General features: G+C 47.2%; 1 protein-coding gene across 1 annotated transcript in view; it reads left to right on the forward strand.

Moving 5' to 3' along the window:
- Positions 1-15,785, forward strand: part of EXOC4 (exocyst complex component 4) — a 794,454-nt gene that overhangs the window by 147,068 nt on the left and 631,601 nt on the right. The window contains exon 7 of the mRNA XM_060246011.1: positions 9,942-10,119. Coding sequence (XP_060101994.1) covers positions 9,942-10,119 — 178 coding nt within the window. The remainder of the gene's footprint in view (positions 1-9,941; positions 10,120-15,785) is intronic.

A 15,785-nucleotide genomic window follows, 5' to 3' on the forward strand; every position in this document is an offset into this window, starting at 1 on the left:
ATTCCTGTGATATAATGTTTTTTTGAGAATTTGCTTATCCCGTACAGTGAGAATCAGGAATTTCATAATACCAAGCAGGAGAGAAAAAAGCCAAAATGTTTTGATAACTTTGGTGCGTGCGTGTTATGTACCATTGACTAGAGCAAATGCACATGGGCGCATGGTGCCTGCTAACCCCTTTTCCCTGATGCCTAGTGAGTGTTTTTAAGGACGTGTACAGGGCCAGATGGGGCCGTTGACCATTGGAAATGTGATCGGCTGTGTTGATGTTTCAAAATGCTGGTTTGGCAGCAGCTCAAAACTTTTCACCAGGAAGGTCCCAGGTTTAATCCCTAATTTAAAAGATTGAAATCTCTGTCTCAGATCCCAGATTTGAGAATAAGCCATGCAGACCTTGATAGACCGACACAGTGTAATGCAGTTTGTTTTGATTAGTAGTTCAGAAGAGAGCTATAGTGATGAAGATAAGAAAGTCTCCAGGATTCTAGGACTACTCTTGAAAACGCTTTGGAGACTGCAAGCGGTCCATAATGCAGCTGCTAGGTTGCTGAGCAGATCATGTTCTGTTCATATTACTCCAATTCTATGGCAGCTGCACTGGCTACCAATTAGTCTCTGGATCCAATTCTATGTGTTAACCTTTAAAGCTCTTAACAGTCTGGGACCCTCATACTTACAGGACTGACTCTCGTGTTACAACCCCTCGTGTTTCAACCCCTTTGTTCATCATCTAGGGGCCTCTTGTATGTGCCTGGTCCCAGGAAGGCTATTGTAGCTATCACTAGGAGGAACGGAAGGGCCTTCTCAGTTGTAGCCCCTGCCCTGGGGAATGCACTCTCGGATAGCACCTGGGCCCTGCCATGCTCGTTTAGTTTCCACAGGGTTTAGTTTGTAGTTTAGTTTCCATATCTGTCTGTCTGTCTGTCTGTCTGCCTGTCTGTCTGTCTGTCTGTCTGTCTATCTATCTATCTATCTATCTATCTATCTATCTATCTATCTATCTATCTATCTATCTATCTATCTATCTATCATTTATCTAAAATTTGTATGCCGCTCACTCTTTATACGGACTCTGGGCGGCTTACAGTCATAATATAATACTAACAGTACTTATAAAATCAACATATATAAACAATTTATAATTTAAAACTTAAAAATGGTGCTATAAAATTTCTCACAAAGGCGGTCCAGCTTCGTTTTAGCTCTTTTGGCTGTGTTGAGATTCATGCAGAGCTGAATTATTTAGGTTGGCCTTTGGAGGGTAAAAGAGTCCCGTGGCGCAGAGTGTTAAAGTTGCAGTACTGCAGTCCTAAGCTCTGCTCACAACCTGAGTTCGATCCCCGGCGGAAGCGGGGTTTTCAGGTAGCCGACTTGAAGTTGACTCAGCCTTCCATTCTACAGAGGTCGGTAAAATGAGTCCCCTGCTTGCTAGGGGGAAGGTGTAAAAGACTGGGGAAGGCAATGGCAAACCACCCCGTAAAAAGTCTGCCGTGAAAACCTTGTGAAAGCAACGTCACCCCAGAGTCGGAAACGACTGGTGCTTGCACAAGGGACCTTTCCTTTCCACATGTTTGGGTTGTTCTTTGTGAGTGGTATGGTGCTAGCCACATATTTTAATATTTCAGCGTTCTAATGTTAATATTTTATATTTTATGGGGTTTTTTGACATTGTATCTGTTTGTTTTTTACCCTCTTTATATGGTTTTAATGTTATAAGACTCTGCAAGACCCTTTGGGCGAATGACGACATTTAAAAACCCCCAATGAGCCCTGTAGGTCCTTATAATCAGCGACCCAACACCTTTTGGTGATATCCAGCCCCAGAGACATCTGACTGGCCTCGACAAGGGCCAGAGGCTTTTCGGCCGTGGCCCCTGCCTGGTGGAATGAGCTCCCCCTGGAGATCCAGGCCCCGCGGGATCTACTTCATTCCGCAGGGCCTGTAAAACAGAGCTCTTTCGCCAGGCTTTCAGCTGAAACAGTGGACTTCATATGTTATTGGCCTCCCCCCTTTTATTTCATCCTGGTGCCGTAGGACCAGCCGGACCTGGACAAAAGGTTATGTTTGTGAGGCAGAATCTGTCATTTTAGTCTTCATTGTTTACTCTGTAATTTTAGATCTTATATATTTTAATCGGTTTTAACTGTTGATTGTCTTCTTTTATAATGTAACCCACCCTCAGTTTGTTCTATGGGAAGGGTGGGCTAAAAAACAGGGGTATCAAACATGCGGCCCGGGGGCTGAATCAGACCCCCAGAGGGCTCCTATCAGGCCCCCAAGCAACTCGCTGTCATCTGCTTCCTTCCCCCTCTCTTGCTTCCTTCTGCATCACAGCTTGCTTTGCAAGGCTTGCTCAATCACACAGGAGCTATAGAGCAAAGCTCCTCTCTTGGGGCAGAAGTGGGGGAATGAGCTAGCTTTGCCAGGCTCTCTCAATTGCACAGCAGAGCTACTGAACCAAGCCTCTCTTCCTTCTGTCGGCTGAGGCTCAGCAAGCCAGTGAGGTGGATTAGGCTGTGTGTGTGTGTGTCTGGGTCTGTGATAAAATTCATATTTCCCTGACCTGGCATTACATTTTATGACACACATGGCCCGACCCGACAAGGTCAAGATCCGGCCCTCATAGCAAATGAGTTCAACACCCCTGGAATAAATTAAAACAAACAAACAACAACTTCCAATCTAGCATGAACAGCATGCTGATAACCCGTGCCTAAAGAAATCTGCCTTTTCTGGGGGTGTTCTGATTCTGAGACTGCATAAGCAAGGTGGTGGTTGAAAGCCATGCGTATTCGACATATTTCTCTGAACACCAGGCCAGGGGCAAATCCCTCTATTCATAAGAACATAAGAGAAGCCATGTTGGATCAGGCCAACGGCCCATCAAGTCCAACACTCTGTGTCACACAGTGGCAAAAAATGTTATATACACACATACACTGTGGCTAATAGCCACTGATGGACCTGTGCTCCATATTTTTATCTAAACCCCTCTTGAAGGTGGCTATACTTGTGGCCACCACCACCTCCTGTGGCAGTGAATTCCACATGTTAATCACCCTTTGGGTGAAGAAGTACTTCTTTTTATCGGTTTTAACCTGTCTGCTCAGCAATTTCATCGAATGCCCACAAGTTCTTGTATTGTGAGAAAGGGAGAAAAGTACCTCTTTCTCTACTTTCTCCATACCATGCATTATCTTGTAAACCTCTATCATGTCACCCCACAGTCGACGTTTCTCCAAGCTAAAGAGTCCCAAGCGTTTCAACCTTTCTTCATAGGGAAAGTGCTGAAACGCTTGGGACTCTTTAGCTTGGAGAAACGTCGACTGCGGGGTGACATGATAGAGGTTTACAAGATAATGCATGGGATGGAGAAAGTAGAGAAAGAAGTACTTTTCTCCCTTTCTCACAATACAAGAACTCGTGGGCATTCGATGAAATTGCTGAGCAGACAGGTTAAAAAGGTTATTCATTTGTTGCCTTGAAAACCCTACAGCAGGGGTCGTGTCAGGTTGGGCCGAGCCATGTCGGGCTGGACCATGTGTGGACCTATTTAAGATTAGGTAGCAGACAAACACAAATATATATACATTTAAAAACTTAAAACATGCTTAAAACGTTAGAACTGATAGGTCTTAAAGGTGCTCTCTTTGTATTTCTCCCATGGGATCCAGGAAACTGGGCAAAGGAAGCTCAGGCTCTTTCCTTTCTTCCCAGGGAGCCAGGAGGGGGAGGAGCCTCAGCCAATAGAAGGAAGAGAGGCTTGGCTCAGTAGCTCAGCTGTGTGACTGAGAGAGCCTGGCAAAGCAAGCTATTCCTCCCCCCTTCCTGCCCAAGGGAAGAGCTTCAGCCAATGGAGAAAATAGAAGTTTTGCTCTGTAGCTCCTGCGCAACTGAGTGAGCCGTGCAAAGCAAGCTGTGATGCAGAAGGGAGCAAGAGAGAAGGAGAAAGAAGCAGATGACAGCCAGTTGCTCAGGGGCCTGATAGGAGCCCTCCGAGGGCCTCATTCGGCCCCCGAATTGCATGTTTGACACCCCTGCCCTACAGGGTCACCTTAAATCAGCTGTGACTTGATGGCACTTTCCGCCATTATCACAACAGAAAAAGAGTTGTGGTTCAGATCACTCAAATTAGTTGACATTATAAGTAATGTCATAAGAGAAGCCATGTTGGATCAGGCCAATGGCCCATCCAGTCCAAAACTCTGTGTCACAGAAGAACAGAAGAGAAGCCATGTTGGATCAGGCCAGTGGCCCATCCAGTCCAAAACTCTGTGTCACACTGTAGCCAAAAAACCCAGGTGCCATCAGGAGGTTCATTAGTGTTGCCAGGCACTTGAAGTCCTCCCACTATTGTCCCCCCCCCCCCCACAGCACCAAGAATTAGAGCATCACTTGCCCTAGACAGAGAGTTCCAACAATATGCTGTGGCTAATAGCCACTTCTGGACCTCTGCTCCATATATTTATCCAATCCCCTCTTGATGCTGTCTATGCTTGCAGCTGCTGCCATCTCCTGTGGCAGTGAATTCCACATGTTAATCACCCTTTGGGTGAAGAAGGACTTCTTTTTATCCGTTCTAACCTGACTGCTCCTTAATTTCATGGAGTGCCCATGAATTCTTGTATTGTGAGAAAGGGAGAAACTGACTTCTTTCTCTGCCTTCTCTCTCCCATGTATAATCTTGTAAACCTCTATCATGTCACCCCGCAGTCGATGTTTCCCCAAGTTAAAAAGCCCCAAGCATTTTAACCTTTCTTCATAGGGAAAATGTTCCATCCCCTTTAATCATTTTAGTTGTCCTTTTCTGGACTTTCCCCAATGCTATAATATCTTTTTTTGAAGTGCAGTGATCAGAATTGTACACAGTACTCCAAATGAGGCCGCACCATTGATTTATACAGGGGCATTACGATACTGGCTGATTTGTTTTCAATTGTTGTCAGATTAAAGACATATATGGTGTTATGTAATCAGTGTCTCCTGTACACTGAAATATCTATACTGCCCTCCCTAGGACGGCGTTTTCATTCCTACCTTTTGCATACTAAAAATGTTTTTAATAAACAATTAATCACAATCATTCCCAAGCCAAGACATGTTTGGCATGCCGTTAATGCCAGGATTTCTTGAAGCTCGCATCTGTCAAATGAAATAAAGAGCAGGACGCCGGTTGGAGACGCTCTGTTTTTGTGGATTTCATACGTCGCGAGCCTTTGTGTGACCACAGTGTGGTTATAGGTTTTTCCCATGGTACATTAATTACAATAATTGGGCTGTAAAAAAGGCATAGGGACAGCTAATGAGAGGCACACTTTGATGGGGAAATAGCTGTAAACACCTGATGTAGAATAGTAAAGACTTGGTAATTGGCACGGTGGCTGAGCCTTGAGACTGCGCGTTTCTGGCCTTGCTATGTCTCATTTGGAGCCTTTCCCCAACTATGCAGAGGGTAGACCAGGGGTGGGGAACCTTTTTTCTGCCAAGGGCCATATGGATATTTATAACATCATTCGCGGGCCATAAAAAATTATCAACTTAAAAAACAGTGCTCCGCCGAGGGAGAAGGATTCAGGCCCGCAAAATTAATGCAAATAATTGTTTTTTTTCTATTTGAAGTCATGTGGGGAGAGCCTAATCTGGCGTGCACACACACACTTGGCCCACCGCCCTAGGCAAATGCATCGGTCCAGGGATTTTTTGTAGAAAAAGTCCAGCAGGAACTCAGTAGCATATTAGACCACATCCCCTAATATTGGCATATTAGGCCACACCTTTTGGGATAATCAAGTGCAAACTGAACGGTGACAGTAACTTTTCCAGGCCCTGCAGCAATTCTGGCCGGCCAGCTAGGCCCCAGGGAGGCTGTCACATGGCTCGATTCGGCCTAGCAGTCCCCGAGGCCCACACCAGGTGGCCCTCGGGAAGGAAGTTCCCCACCCTTGGGGTAGACCATAGTAGAATGTAAATGATGGGGCCAGCCACGGCCTTGTTCGTCGAGGCAGATGTAACAGTATTGTGTCCTCAGGGCTGAACGTTGATCGTCTGGCACTCAAGGCAAAGCTAACTTCTTCCGCCCCCACCCCCAACTGATAACGGGATGGAGTCACGTGAGGTGCCTACTTTCCCCAGCACCCTAGGCGATCACCTAGTTTGCCTAGTGATGGGGCTGGCCCTGGGTGTCCATTCAAACGCTGATATTTTTGACCAAAGCTAGTTTTTAATAAATCTGAAGCATTTTGGTGCCAGTTTGGTGTAGTGGTTAAGTGTGTGTGTTCTTATCTGGGAGAACCGGGTTTGATTCCCCACTCCTCCACTTGCAGCTGCTGGAATGGCCTCGGGTCAGCCAGAGCTCTCTTATCTGGGAGAACCGGGTTTGATTCCCCACTCCTCCACTCGCAGCTGCTGGGAGGGCCTTGTGTCAGTCAGAGCTCTCTTATCTGGGAGAACCAGGTTTGATTCCCCACTCCTCCACTTGCAGCTGCTGGAATGGCCTTGGGTCAGCCAGAGCTCTCTTATCTGGGAGAACCGGGTTTGATTCCCCACTCCTCCACTTGCAGCTGCTGGAATGGCCTTGGGTCAGCCAGAGCTCTCTTATCTGGGAGAACCGGGTTTGATTCCCCACTCCTCCACTCGCAGCTGCTGGGAGGGCCTTGGGTCAGCCAGAGCTCTCTTATCTGGGAGAACCAGGTTTGATTCCCCACTCCTCCACTCGCAGCTGCTGGGAGGGCCTTGGGTCAGTCAGAGCTCTCTTATCTGGGAGAACCGGGTTTGATTCCCCACTCCTCCACTTGCAGCTGCTGGAATGGCCTTGGGTCAGCCAGAGCTCTCGCAGGAGTTGTCCTTGAAAGGGCAGCTTCTGGGATAGCTCTCTCAGCCCCACCCACCTCACAGTGTGTCTGTTGTGGGGGGTGAAGATATAGGAGTTTGTAAGCCGCTCTGAGACTTTGATTCAGACTTTGATTCAAACCAGGGGCCTGGTGTCAATGGCTTTGGGGGTTGAGGCTGGATCTGACCATCAGGGTCCATGCTGGCCAGATTTTGATGAGATCCAACGCGGTGTAGTGGACAAGAGCAGCGGACTCTAATCTGGAGACCCAGGTTCAATTCCCCACTTCTCCATCTGAAGCCGGCTGGGTGACCTTGGATCAGTCCCGGTTCTCTCAGAGCTCTTTCAGCCCCCCAAAATAAGTCTAGCTCACCGTCTAGTGGCGCAGAGCACTTAAAAGAGTTAGAATATAAGGCTCCAAGTCAATCTTCAGGTCTCCTGCCTATACCACACACAATGCCATATGATACTTATTAATTATTATGCCTTTGGTTCACCACCTGTCAACATCTTTGGTGCTTTTAAGTCCAATTTCTGCTAGAGGTGCAGACATTTGCTTCAACAGAAACCCCCACAAGCATCTCTTATTGCACCAAAACAGCAGGTATTGCGTTGGTCCATTAGGAAACTTAACAATGGTTTTATAATGACCTTTTTCTTAAGAGCGATTGAAATGTCACGGTATAGAGAGAACATTTGAGTTGCCCAGAGCTCTTCTTCAGGCTGAATGCTGAGTAGGTGTTTTTAGAAAAAGGAGAGAGAAGGATAAATGCCATAAGAATATAAGAACATAAGAAGAGCCTTGCTGGAACAGACTAGTGGTCTATCTAGCCCAGTATCTCACACAGTGGCTAGCCAGTTCCCTGGAGGGCCAACAACAGGGCACAGAGGCTGAGGTTTCCCCCTGATAAGAACATCAGAAGATGATCCCTGCTGGGTCAGACCAGTAGGGGTCCATCTAGTCTAGCATCTTGTTCCTCTGGAGGGCCAACAACAGGGCACAGAGGCTGAGGGCTTCGCCTGAGAAGAACATCAGAAGGGCCCCCCTGGATTAGGCCAATGGTCCATCTAGTCCAGGGTCTTGTCTCACATAGTAGCCAGCCAGTTTTCTGGAGGGCGAACAACAGGGCAGAGAGGCCAAGGCCTTCCCCTGATGTTGCCTCCTGGCTCTGGGATTCAGAGGCTGACTGCTTGTGAACATGGAGGTTCCCTTCAGTCACTGTGTCTGAAGGATAGATCTTTCCTCTATGATTAGGGTTGCCAAGTCCTCTTCATCCCCTGGAGGGGGACATTCGCGTGTGCAACGAAATGATGTCGCCAGGAAGTGATGTCATCAAAATGGCAGCACCTGTGCGGGGCCGGTCTAGGCATTTTCTGGGAAAACTCTATGGTTTTCCTGGACGCTCTAGCTATTTGGGAGGTTAAAATTCTGTGGTACCTCTTGTGCCATAGAGTTTTACCTCCCAAACGGCTAGAGCATCATGGAAAACCATCGAGTTTTCTCAGAAATGCCTAGAGCGGCTCCGCATGGGTACCACCATTTGATGATGTCACTTCCAGGTGATGTCATCACGCCAGCGATGCAGGGGGAGGATTCTCCGCCCGGACCGGGGGCTTGGCAGTCCTATCTATGATAGACCTCTCCTCCTCCTTCAAGAATCTATCCAGTCCCCTTTTAGAGCTGTCAGGACATGACGAAAGAGCCTCTCAGCCTGCAAGTTTGCAACGTTGTCTCTGTAGTGGGAATCCCCCAGTCTAGACTGTATTGATTTTGGCAAGCTCAGCTAGGATCCTTTCAGAGGTTAGCCGTGTCAGTCTGCAGCCGAAGAGCTAGATCCCAGTGCAGTAACACCTTCAGAGGCGAACAAAAAGTTCCAGGGTGTAAGCTTTCAAGAATCAACGATCCCTTCATCAGATACCAAGGGAGCTTTGGCTCTCAAAAGCTTACACCGCCCTAATCTCGTTGGTCTCTGAGGCGCTACAGAACTCGAATCTAGCTCTTCAGATAGAATATGCTCAAGCTTTTCCACGTCTCAACTGCAACAGGGAGGGACCATGGCTCAGTGGTAGAGCATCTGCTCGGTAAGCAGAAGGTCCCAGGTTCAGTCCTTGGCATCTCCACTAAAAAAGGGTCCAGGCAAATAGGCGTGAAAAACCTTAGCTTGAGACCCTGGAGAGCTGCTGCTAGTCTTGAGTAGACAATACTGACTTTGATGGACCCAGGGTCTGATGCAGTATAAGGCAGCTTCATATTTTTTTTTCATATATATATATATATATATATATATAGATAGTGTCCTCCCAATATTTACAGCCACGCTGCAAAAATCAGAGCAGCAACCTCGTGACCAACGTTCCCTCTAAGCTGGGTTAGAATGAGCTAGCTAGCTCACAGTTCTTTAGCCTCCGGCTCACAGTTTTTTTCTTAGCTCAGGAAAAATGGCTCCAGAGCATTTATGCAGTAGCTCGCAGCTTTAATGCCAGCAGCTCACAGAGCAGAAGTTTTGAAGAATAAGACCGTAGATTTACTCTGAATCTTAGAGACTCAGAGCAGTCACAATCTCCCATACCGTCCTCCTCCACGACAGACACCCTGTGAAGTGGGTGGGGCTGAAAGAGCTCTCCCAGAAGCTGCCCTTTCAAGTACAACTCCTACGAGAGCAGTGGCTGACCCAAGGCCATTCCAGCAGCTGCAAGGAGTGGAGCGGGGGATCAAATCCCGTTCTCCCCAATAAGAGTCCGCGCACTTCACCACCACACCAAACTGGCTCCCCCTTTGCTCACAAGACTCCACAGCTTAGAGGGAGTATCACTCGTGACCTTCCCGTTTGCACCACAAGCACGAGCGGCCCCGTTTTTGCAGACGGCGCGATCCGTTTCTTCTTCGTTGTAACCTTTCGGGGATAAGGATTTTGAGAGATGCGAGAAAACCAGTCATGATGTTCCGCAGGAGTTAATTTGCAGCGGTGATTTGTTTGCTTTCTTCCCAGGCTATCTACCTGCGGGACCGTTGTAATACCCCCTCTATTAACCTGGCAACCTTGAAATGCATACAGAATTAAGGGATGGCGGTTTATTCCCCCTTCTCTCTCTTTCCGCATCGGTTTCTAGGTTGCTTCTGGAGTTGCTGGAACTTCTCTTTGACAAATTCAATGCCGTGGCCGCTGCACACGCTGTTGTCCTGGGGCACCTTCAGCAGACCGTGGCTTCTCCCTCCAGTCAGTCCGATGGCGCCATGAAGCTCTATGACATGGCGGACGTGTGGGTGAAGATCCAGGACGTCTTGCAGGTAAGAGGCTCAAACAAATATCAGCTGACGCCCAGGTGCTGAAAGAGTGTTGAAAGAGCCGCACTGGCTGCCTGTTGTGTACTGGGTTGCTGGAATGCCAGTTATTCGCATCCCAGCCGTAATAGAGTTAAATGTTTGTTTACCTGACAGAGGAAGCGATGCATTGCAACCTAAACCCAATTGTGAATTAAAGGTTTGAAACGCTTTCCCTACAAAGAAAGGTTAAAACGCTTGGGGCTTTTTAGCTCGGAGAAACGTCGACTGCGGGGTGACAGGATAGAGGTCGATAAGATTACGCATGGGGTGGAGAAACTAGAGAAAGAAGTCCTTTTCTCCCTTTCTCGCAATGGGGCGGTCTCATTTGGAGCACTGTGTACAACTCTGGCCACCGCACCTCAAAAAGGATATTATAGCATTGGAAAAAGTCCAGAAAAGGGCAACTAAAATGATTACAGGGTTGGAACACTTTCCCTATGAAGGAAGGTTAAAACGCTTGGGGCTCTTTAGCTTGGAGAAACGTCAACTGCGGGGTGACATGATAGAGGTTTACAAGATTATGCATGGGATGGAGAAAGTAGAGAAAGAAGTCCTTTTCTCCCTTTCTCACAATACAAGAACTCGTGGGCATTCGATGAAATTGCTGAGCAGTCAGGTTAGATCAGATAAAAGGAAGTCCTTCTTCACCCAAAGGGTGATTGACACGTGGAATTCACTGTCGCAGGAGGTGGTGGCGACTACAAGCATAGCCAGCTTTAAGAGGGGATTGGAAAAAAATATGGAGCAAAGGCCCATCAGTGGCTATTAGCCACAATATATATGTGTGTGTATGTATGTATATGTGTGTGTGTGTGTGTATATATACACACACACATATATATTGGCCACTGTGTGACACAGAGTGTTGGACTGGATGGGCCATTGGCCTGATCCAACATGGCTTATCTTATGTTCTTATGGGACACAGAGTGTTGGACTGGATGGGCCACTGGCCTGATCCAACATGGCTTCTCTTATGTTCTTATGTGTGACACAGAATGTTGGACTGGATGGGCCATTGGCCTGATCCAACATGGCTTCTCTTATGTTCTTATGTGACACAGAGTGTTGGACTGGATGGGCCACTGGCCTGATTAAACATGGCTTCTCTTATGTTCTTATGTGTGACACAGAATGTTGGACTGGATGGGCCATTGGCCTGATCCAACATGGCTTCTCTTATGTTCTTATGTGAACCGAGTCTTCTAAGCCTGGGAAACATGTAAACATAGCATTGGTTGGAAAGGACATTAGGTGTGAAAAACTTTATTGTTGTATGCACGCTGAATTGCTCTTTTTCCAGTTCTTGGTGTTTTCTGGGAAGAAGATCTGGTTAGACAAAGGGTTGTAATCCATAGCCATGTAGAAGTCAGACATAGTTAGACAAGGTGGTAAGCTAAGTTGTATTTCTTTTTATCGCAATCACCCTATCCTTATTTTTTCTAGTAACGTTTGTTTCTTTTGATAAACTTAAGCCTCGCCTCCAATTATTGCCACTCCACACCTCTGAATTTTCATGTATCTTCAACATGAGTCCATGTCAAAGTGCTGGCATTGACTTTTAAAGCCCTATATGGCCAAGGACCTGCCTATCTACGGGACCGCTTTTCCCCATATGTTCCACAGAGAGCACTGCGTTCGGGAACTCAAAATCTGCTGTCCATCGCCGGACCAAGAAAGGCTAGATTAAGCTCTACACAGGCCAGGGCCTTCTCAGTGGCAGCACCAGTGTTGTGGAATGCTCTCCCTGAGGCCATAAGAGCCCTGCAGGATCTCTCCGAATTCCACAGGGCTTGTAAAACCAAACTTTTCTGACAGGCCTACAATAACGGAGTGGGAGAAGGCTGCCACTTCTATGCTGCTGAGCAGTACCATCAGAAGGACCACCAACAAATAAACAGAAGACCCATAATATAATCTGATCCGCCTATGTTCAGGATTTTGTATAGCACCAAATATCTAATTTTTAAATTGTTATCAAAGATTTCAGGTTTTCACGGCTGGTAACATCATTAGGGTTTGTAGAATCTTTCGGGATCAAGTGCCGTGTTCTACTGGAGAAAGTTTTCCTTCCAGACATTTCGTTCTCAGCTGCAGAGAACATCCTCAGTGGCGTTGCAGCCGGAGCAGGCGCTCTGACCTTCTTGGCTTTAAATTGATAATTGTTCATGTTTTATCGTTTTAAATTTGTAACTCAAATTGTTGGTTTTGCTATGACTGTTTGCCGCCCTGAGTCCAACCCTACTCCCAAGCAGTGCCGGATTAAACCCTGCGGTGGCCCCTAAGCAGTCAAAATCTTCAGGGCCTCCTCACAAATTATCGCACAGTCGGAGCGCCTACCCTGCCGCCCACGGCTGCTGCTGCAGCCCACAGGCGCCTTCTCAAAAGCCCCTTTGACAATAAGTAAGTAAGTAAGTAAAATTTTATTTGTATCCCGCCCTCCCCCGCCGAAGCAGGCTCAGGGCGGCTAACAACAGAACACAATGACCAATGGTACCTTAATAAATAGAACAGTAATAAACAGTAATAAACAACACAATGACCAGTGGTACATTAATAAAACAATTACATTAAGAACATTAAAATTGAGCATTAATTTAACCTGCGGGGGAGAGGCCGAGAGAGGTAAACTTTGGAATGTCTCGCAATCCTCTCTGGTTCTCACTGCAACTTCTCTGGTTCTCTCTGCAACTTCCATTTTGGGCCGGTGGATGCTGTGTGCAATTTAGAGCGGGAACATAATGGTTTCAACAGTGGAACCGATTCAATAGTTGTGTACTGCATTTGTTAAGGGTTGCAAGCTGAAACGGCATTCCTATGACAAATTTTATTTATTTTAGTTGATTTTTATTCTGCGAATGGGCTCAGGGCAGAGTACAACAGTTAAATTCTTCCCTCTTCCCCTGTAATGCTCAGCGTCGTTTCCCTTTTGTTGCCATGCCTCATCTTGCTGTGAATCTTTCTGCCTCTGCTTTACGGCTCTAGCGCTTCTGGCAGGGTCAGGGAAACGCACACTGCGATCGTCTCTCGCCCCCCTGGGGATAATACGTGAATGGGAGTTAAGCTTCTTCAGTAGAAAGTTTTAGTACAGTAGAATGACGCCATAAAACTGCAGAATGCGAAGTAGAGCAAGGCTCTCTGCGGGATGATGTCCGATCCGTGCGAAGCTTGTAATCTAAATTTTGTGGGAGGGAAGGGAGTGAAATGGCTTGGAGCCATTTAAACCCCTGCTTTCTGCTCCCCTCTGCTTTTTTTGCAGTGAACAGTAATCAGGTGTTTAAATGACTCCAAGCTATTTTACCCCACTGCTCTCTCAGGGCAGTAGCCAGGATTTTACAAGTCGGTGCTTTTTAAAAAGTCAGGGGGCACCCATCCATTATGGGGCTTGCTGCTTCTCAGAAGCTATCCGGGATAGGGGCAAAAGCTGGAGGCTCTGAATGTGGCCAGATTGAGGCAGCGAACCCTAAAACTTTGGAGTGAAGAAGGGACTGCACCTTTCATACTAGCAGGGGGGTTTCCTTCTACCTCCCTCTCCCCCACCCTGGCACTTTGCAGCCAGGAGCTCCATCTGTCGTCCCCCCCTTCCCCAGCCCACTTCACATGGCTTCCTCCGCCTCCCTCCTCTCTACCTGTTGCCCACAGTGCCCTGTGCCCTGCTCAGCACTCCTGGCTCCGGCTGCTACTGATGATGCTTTGCTGGCTCAGCCATGGCAGAAAGAAAATGAAAAAAGCAGGCTGCACTCTGGAGGCCCCCTGGAAGTTGGGGGAGGGCCCTGCCTGGATGTCAGGGGGCAGTGCCCCAGGCCCTCCTGTGGCTACGGGCCTGTCCTCTCTGTTTCCTGCAAAAAGCGTCGAGGAGCAGAAAGCAGGAGTTTAAACTTTTAAACGGCTCATAAGCCAGTAGTGACTGGGACAATTTGCAAACCAGCCTTCCCCGTTCGAATGGGTTTGTGGTTTGATTTGTGGTTCAGGAACCATCCCTAAGCCAGGACTACCTGTACAAAATAATAGGTCCCTTATTTCCCATGGTCCCGTGGCGCAGAGTGGTAAAGCAGCAGTACCGCAGTACTGTGGTCTGAACTCTCTGCTCACGACCTGAGTTCGATTCCGGCGGAAGCTGGATTCAGATAGTCGGCCCAAGGTTGACTCAGCCTTCCATCTTTCCGAGGTCGGTGAAATGAGTCCCCAGCTTGCTGGGGGTGAAGTGTAAAAGACTAAGGAAGGCAATGGCAAACCACCCCGTCAAAAGTCTGCCGTGAAAACGTTGTGAAAGTAGCGTCACCTCAGAGTCGGAAACGACTGCTGCTTGCACAGGGGACCTTTCCTTTCCTTCCTTATTTCCTGTGAGTGGTAGACCTTACTAGCTGTTAGTCAGCGTCTCCATTTCCTTTAAAGTGTGTGTGTGTGTGTGTTAGTGTGAAGTAACTTCCAACTTACAGTGACCCTGTGGATTAATGACCTCCAAAACGTCCTATCGTTAACAGCCCCGTTTTAAATTTTAAAGGGCTGTAATTTTCTATAAAATGCAGATCTTTCCCTGGAAGATAACGGCCCTTCAGAATTTAAATGGATGGAGAAAACTTCCCTCCCTCCCTTCGTGTTCTTGGTGCCTTTGGAGGGGACGGTAGAAATGAGAGGCAATTGCTAAAAATGGTCCTGAATTTTGGAAACCCAGAAAAAAAATATCTCAAAATGGCAAGGAGAGTCCCAGGAATTTGAGATAATCAAAAGTATTTTCCTCCTCCTCCCCCCCTCCCAAAAAAACCGGATCCAAAATTAATATGAAGATTTTTAAAGTGCACACCCCTAGTAGAGAAGCTGTCCCCCCCATGTAAACAAACAAATAACATGAATAAACAACCATTAGAAGATGTACTTTTCTTTCTTTCTCACAATACAAGAACTCATGGACACTCGATGAAATTGCTGAGCAGTCGGGTTAGAACAGATAAAAGGAAATCCTTCTTCGCCCAAAGGGTGATTAACACCTGGAATTCACTGCCACAGGAGGTGGTGGCGGCTACAAGCATAGACAACTTCAAGAGGGGATTGGATAAACTTCTGGGCAGAGGTCCGTCAGTGGCTATTAGCCACAGGGTATTGATGGAACTCTCTGTCTGGGGCAAGTGATGCTCTGTATTCTTGGTGGTTGGGGTGGGGGAACAGTGAGATGACTTCTAGTGTCCTGGCCCTGCTGGTGGACCTCCTGATGGCACCTGGGTTTTTTGACTGCTGTGTGACACAGAGTGTTGGACTGGATGGGCCATTGGCCTGATCCAACATGATTTATTTTATGTTCTTAGGATGTGGAGAAAAGGAAGTAGAAAAGGTAAATATAAGGCCAAGGTTTTTTGTTTTGTTTTGGCCTGGTCTGTGGGGTGGATGACAACAACATTGCCAATGGATATACAGCATAAAATAGGAAAAGACCTTAAGAGGAAAAATGGGACTCGTTAAAGTAATTGTGTATGTGTGTGTTTCTGTGTATATGCATGCCTGGTAGTCATGCTTGACTTCTGGCATCCCCTACTGAAGACAAAGCCTGTAGACTTATACCCTGTCCTCTCTGAAGCAGTCTCTCAGAGCATCTCACAATCTCCATTATCTTCTTCCCCAACAACAGACACCAT

Source organism: Heteronotia binoei, chromosome 8 (assembly GCF_032191835.1).
Source record: "Heteronotia binoei isolate CCM8104 ecotype False Entrance Well chromosome 8, APGP_CSIRO_Hbin_v1, whole genome shotgun sequence".
NCBI lineage: Eukaryota > Metazoa > Chordata > Lepidosauria > Squamata > Gekkonidae > Heteronotia > Heteronotia binoei.